The sequence below is a fragment of the Nansenia antarctica genome (assembly GCF_963989245.1).
Source record: "Nansenia antarctica genome assembly, chromosome: 3".
Lineage (NCBI taxonomy): Eukaryota > Metazoa > Chordata > Actinopteri > Argentiniformes > Microstomatidae > Nansenia > Nansenia antarctica.
Window position 1 is genome coordinate 44,749,121 of NC_137688.1, and position 6,712 is coordinate 44,755,832.

The window sequence follows — 6,712 nt, forward strand, 5'->3', positions numbered from 1 at the left end:
ACCTCTCTGTTAATAATCAACCATTCTGTTAATTAGCTACTAGGCAGGGGACAAGGGACCATAATCTCTAACTGTACCCCTGGAGATATCTGACAACACCTCCCTCTTCAACCAATGCAATCCCAGGCAAGTCCCGAGCCAAACCAAACAATCCCTGCCTTTAGGGTTTTGTCATTCTCTCTAAATAACATAACAAACTGGTAGAGGGTTAGGCCTTTTACTGTATAGGCCTACATTTCACCCATAACATCATACTCTCTACCGTAAGAGAAACAGTGAGGTGATAATTCAGCTCAGAAAACAATAATTACATTTGAGAAAATATTGACGTGCCTCAAGTTCTTACATGGCAGGTCTCCTGTTTTACCTAGATATCAGCATCAAATCATAGGGCTGTACATGAGCTAACTTCCAATACCTTTAGAAAACACACAAACAAAACAGCTTGTGGCGTGGCGGAGTTCGAACCTGAGTCCCACCGAGTACATTTTCAACTATTGATGTTACTTCATAGTACCAAGTCTAAATGTTTGGATTATATCCTACTAGCCTATACCAATGGGTTCTCATTAGGTCCATAATTATGTGCAGTTCAGGAAGCATTGCTAAGGTGGTTATGATAGCTTTTCACATGTTTACCTCCCTGGACAGATAAATTACCCTCTAAAACATTTACAGGGGTCCATATTGACCCCCCTCAAAATCGAATGAACTTGCAAGGACATATTTACCACCTGACAGCCATATATAGAATTCAATAAATGTTAGGTAAAAGTGAACCAGAATTTTACTTTGTGAACCAAATTACTATTTGTTTTATGTTCATATATCATTTTTAAACCACTCAAATCAATTGATATAACAGAATGTAGTTTATCCACCATCATCTATTGTAGGTTATGGTACAGAATTCGTGTTATGGTAAACGCGTCAGTCCTACACCAGGTTTTTCATACTGTAGTGCAATTTTTTTTTTTTTTTGTAGTGCAATTTTTGCTCAGTATATTTATGAGAATGGTACATTTTTTATCATAATAGCAAATGTACTAGCTCAATTAGACTGTGTTTACCACCTAATCCATGTTTAGAGGTAGCTAGCTAACATTACATTGATCATCATACTCGTAAGACTTTTCACTTTAAAAAAAATGCCAGTCGAGAGAGGACGCGGGCGTTGCTTGTTCGCCGCTTCCCCGCCCGAAATCTAGATATACTTGCAGTATACAGAGTAGATTGTCCTACAAAGACACTTAGATTTAGATTTAGTAATCAAACAATTAATTAGACCCCTATACTTTCTTTTATTTCTTTTTTTGTTTCTTTTTATTTTACTACTCGATCTTTTCAGTTTGTAAAGTGTCTTTGAGTGTCTAGAAAAGCGCTATATAAGTCTAATGTATTTTTATTATTATAATTACACATCCTAATTTGTTTTTCTGAAGAGTTCCTAATCCTATAAAAATGTAAAAGTCAACAACCTATTCAAACTTTTCCCTTATGAGGAGCTCATAATTGCAAACATGATGCATTATGGCAATGGCATGAAATGAATCTATCCCTTGAGAAATCAAGAAACTGTCCGACAGATTTGGAATAAAGAAAAAAACTTTTCCCAGAGATGTTTTGCATTAAGGCGGTGTTATGGGGAATGTGTATAAAAATCCACAACCCATCACCTCCAACCCATTGTAATGTCTTCAACCGGTGACTCTCTGGTAAGCTCATAGACTTGCTTTTGTCCAAAGTGTTTGATTTAAAAAAAATGTTTTATTATTATTGATACAGTAGTCAATAACATATTGGAAACATTTTACTAAGAAATTATAGAAAATAAATTCACTATATGGAATCAGTGAATTGTACATTGAATTTGTTTCCTGCATTGACTGAACTGAAATGTACCCTGAAGAAGACATTGAGCTTTGGGGAAATGTACAGTACGTTGTTAACTGTTGCTCCACTGTGTGCATTAACTTTGACTTTTTATTTCTGTCAACATTTCAGATTTGTATTTGCCAATTCTTCAGGTAACAGGCCATATTGAAACATGCAGAACCTGACAGAGCCTCCAGGAAATGTGACCTCTCAGAAGAGTCTGACAGTAATCATCAAGGTGTGTGTGGTCATCCCCTTCTTCAGCATCTTTCTCTACTGCATCGTGATCATGCTACACACCTTCGCGTCTCACAGGCAGTTCCTGGAGAGCTCACGCTACATCCTCTTTGCCTACATGCTGATCAACGACACCCTGTCGCTCCTCTCCTCCGTCCTTCTCTTCCTCTTCGTCATGGGCCAGGTGCGCGTTGCCATCGTCTACTGTACCCCTCTGCTCTTCTTCGCCACGGCCACCTTCCAGAACACTCCTTTAATCCTGGCCACCATGTCGCTGGAGCGCTATGTGGCCATAATCTACCCCCTCAGGTGCCCGGCAGCCTGGCAAGCAGATCGCATCTGGGCAATCATCCTGAGCTTGTGGGTGATCAGCTGTGTCCTCCCCATTGTGGACTTCTCTCTGGGAGAACCTCAGCCTGGGGTGGACGTCCTCTCCACCCCTGTGTTCTGCAAGACCTCTGTCCTCAATGCCTCGCCAGTCCAGACACTGTTCAAGGTCTCCCTCAACGGGCTGTTCTTCGTTGTGGTGGCGTTCATCATCCTGTTCACCTATGTTAGGATCCTGCTGGAGACCAGGAAGATGCGGCAGGACCGTGCTTCGGTGGGGAAAGCCATGCACACGGTGCTGCTACACGGCTTCCAGCTGCTGCTGTGCATGATGTCTTTCACCCAGCCCATCACAGAGAGTATGATCAGGCTGCACGTGGACTGGCTGCAGGAGCACATCTCCTTCTTCAACTACTTCTGCTTTGTCCTGCTGCCCCGCTTCCTCAGCCCGCTCATCTATGGACTGCGGGACGAGAGCCTCAGAGGTCACATGAGAAGGGCTTTCCTGTGCAGCTCCTCACCAAACAGGGTCAGGCCTAGAGCCACAGCCAAGCCTGGGGGGAAATTAACCGGTCCAAACTCCTGAGCTGCACAGACAACTTTCAATCTGTAGCCTACAGAAAACGTAATATCTAATGTACATACCAACCTCCATGATATGCATTACATATTAGTCAGTTGCAATACATCAAAATAATGAAAGCAAGGTGGACGGCCATAGAAATTATGTTTGCAAAAAAACAGAAACAAGCAGCAAGTCGTAAAACACCAGTTTCAACATTGTGTTATCAATTCCATGGTGATGCTGCTCTCTAGGGGTGAGATTAAATGTTGCACTTTTATTATGTTGCATTGTATGTAGGTTTATTATTGCTATCTTAGAATTTTACATTACAGATATTTTGAAATGTTCATATGTTTGGCAATTGAGTGAAATTCTATCAAAGTTAGGTGCAGTGCATTACAACATTTTGCACGTTATTCATAAAATGTTCACATTGGTAATTTGAATAACGTGTTATGTCAGATATCACATGAATCAAATAGGCATGTGATCATGAATAATATTTATCATGAATAATATACAATAGATAATTATTCATCATGAGTGATCAATAAATACGTTCTCATTGTAGACTTTATGTAGCAATCATAATCATAATAGTCTATGAATCTGTGTATAGGGTGGCTAACAATGAACAGGGATAATCTCATGAATAAAGTAAAATAATCTTGTATTTTACCAAACTGTGCGTTTACATTGTTCCACAACCACATCTTTTTTTAATTGGTAGAAAGGTGTCCACTGTCAAGCATACATATGAAATCAACTAAGTTAAAACTTGGAGGAGAAATAGTAAACCAATGCAGTAGGTGTCACTGTACTTCCAAACTTGTGACTGACGCACGACTGCGCTCAAAGTAAGAATGTGCGCTCACAGTAACTTTTGTTTTGTACAATAATCGGATGTATGTAAAGGGAAATTACGGTTGATTTTGTAAAAGGAACTAATCCGTTTTTGAGATGGTAATTTCAGCAGTCATATGTAGCCCAATGTTCATTCATTGTGTTGCAATGCAATGTAAAATGTAAATGTTTTAACGGTTGCAAATAGCTCACTATCACAGAGCTTATAGCATATAAAGGCTCATGCAACATTTGCCATATATTTTGCCAAATATTAATTAGTGATACGTTTTAACACTACCCAGTGAGCAATTTTACGTTGATTAGACGTCTAAACAACGTCTAAATGGCCTGTAGACGTCTAGGCGAAATCTAGGCTAAATATACGCCAAATTGGAAATTGAAACAACGTCTATGTTTAGACGTTGAAATGCCGTTGAAACATAGACGTTGTTTCCCTGTCTATGTTTCAACGGCATTTCAACATCTAAACATAGACGTTGTTTCAATTTCCAATTTGGCGTATATTTAGACCTTGAAATGCCGTTGAAATATTATGTTCCTGGAGGTACTGCAATACCAGGTCGATGCGTGGTGTGGACGGAGCAAGCCCCTATTCCATCTCCCTGCTCCAAAAATCAATTTAATATAACGTCCCCGGGTAGGGGACGTATCAGATATTAAACTGATAAGAACAGATACACTTGATCTTAGCCAAAAGGCCGAGAAGCGATACCCGCGATGGTTTCGAGGGAGGGTACTCATTCTCTGGCACGTCAATGTAGGTCACGGTTTAACCACAACAATAGTTTCTATAGGCATTCCACTATATAATAATAATGGTATTAGTGGAATAGTGTTTTAACAATAATAATGTAGTGCCAATGTACAAAACATCCCAAAAATACTACTTTTCACTGTTCCAACCGGGAAATTCAATACGTCCCATGGTCACGTGGTAACCCGTCTCCAATCGTAGCGAAAGAAAGCATTTGTTAACCAAAATTACATTAACCGCAAACTGGAAATAATAACCAACCGGTTACATGTAGCAAAACGTAATGCGATTATTATGTGACGTTTTTTGTATTTAAGAAAGCACATTTTAACGATATTTCCTTTTAACGATCAGTTTCTATGGACCTCTTTGAATTAAAAGAAAAGGACAAAGAAGAATATGCCTGTAAGCAATGCGTTTGTATTTTTAAAATATAACTGGTCTTTCCTCTCATTCTGTGCTACTTGTTCCAGTTTAAAGTTGTTCATGTGCTTTGATCTTTGTTTGAAAAGCCACTGATGACTCTACAATGATAGACTCTCCTCTGCAGTCATCAACACCTGGTACTATTACTATTTTTCTATATAATCTCAATTCAGTTCATGTAGTGTGTTGCCGATTTGTCTTCCCAGCCTCATAGTCATAGAGTAGAGCGTAAGGACAATAGAATGGGTTTAATAACGGTTTTAATGCATTTGAGATAAGTAGAAAATATGTTTAGACACAGACCGCATTTATCTGGGTTAAAGGACAGCGACGTATAGACGCAATTTAAACCACCACTTCCGCATGAATAACTATGCTAGACTACATGGAATCTCAGACTAAATGACGGTCTGGTACATATTTTGACAATCTACAGGCGTTTAGGGTATTAATTTAAACTCAAAGTGCTGCTAGACTAAAACAGGTTTAGACACAGACAGCATTTATCTGGGTTAAAGGACAGCGACGTATAGACGCAATTTAAACCACCACTTCCGCATGAATAACTATGCTAGACTACATGGAATCTCAGACTAAATTACGGTCTGGTACATATTTTGACAATCTACAGGCGTTTAGGGTATTAATTTAAACTCAACGTGCTGCTAGACTAAAACAGGTTTAGACACAGACCGCATTTATCTGGGTTAAAGGACAGCGACGTATAGACGCAATTTAAACCACCACTTCCGCATGAATAACTATGCTAGACTACATGGAATCTCATACTACATGACGTCTGGGACGTATTCTGACAGTTTAGAGGGGTTTAATAACGGTTTTCATGCATTTAAGATAAGTAGAAAATATAGCCGTAATATAGCTGGTCTATATTGGTTTATATTGTAGACGCGAGGTTGAAAAGACGTCTATTGCTCACTGGGTAGATATACTTGCAGTATACAGTGTAGATCGTCCTACAAAGACACTTAGATTTAGATTTAGTAATCCAAAAATTAATTAGACCCCAATACTTTCTTTTATTTCTTTTTTTGTTTCTTTTTATTTTAGTCCTCGATCTTTTCAGTTTGTAAAGTGTCTTTGAGTGTCTAGAAAAGCGCTATATAAGTCTAATGTATTTTTATTATTATAATTACACATCCTAATTAGTTTTTCTGAAGAGTTCCTAATCCTATAAAAATTTAAAAGTCAACAACCTATTAAAACTTTTCCCCTATGAGGAACTCATAATTGCAAACATGATGCATTATGGCAATGGCATGAAATGAATCTATCCCTTGAGAAATCAAGAAACTGTCCGACAGATTTGGAATTAAAAAATCACTTTTCCCAGAGATGTTTTGCATCAAGGCGGTGTTATAGGGAATGTGTATAAAAATCCACAACCCATCACCTCCAACCCATTGTAATGTCTTCAACCGGTGACTCTCTGGTAAGCTCATAGACTTGCTTCGTCCAAAGTGTTTGATAATATTATTATTGATACAGTAGTCAATAACATATTGGAAAGCTTTTTGAAAAGCTTCTCACTCTCAATTTATTAAGAAATTATAGAAAATAAATTCACTATATGGAATCAGTGAATTGTACATTGAATGTGTTTCCTGCATTGACTTAACTGAAATGTACCCTGAAGAAGA

At 38.5% G+C, this 6,712-nt stretch overlaps 1 protein-coding gene across 1 annotated transcript; it reads left to right on the forward strand.

The window, feature by feature from the left end:
* Positions 1–2,047: 2,047 nt before the first annotated feature.
* On the forward strand, positions 2,048–3,025 carry or95a1 (odorant receptor, family 95, subfamily A, member 1; the record flags this gene model as incomplete). The annotated part of the gene is made up of 1 exon (XM_080527297.1): positions 2,048–3,025. One exon carries the CDS (start codon positions 2,048–2,050, stop codon positions 3,023–3,025), a length of 978 nt encoding a protein of 325 aa, XP_080383423.1.
* Between the last annotated feature and the right edge of the window lie 3,687 nt (positions 3,026–6,712).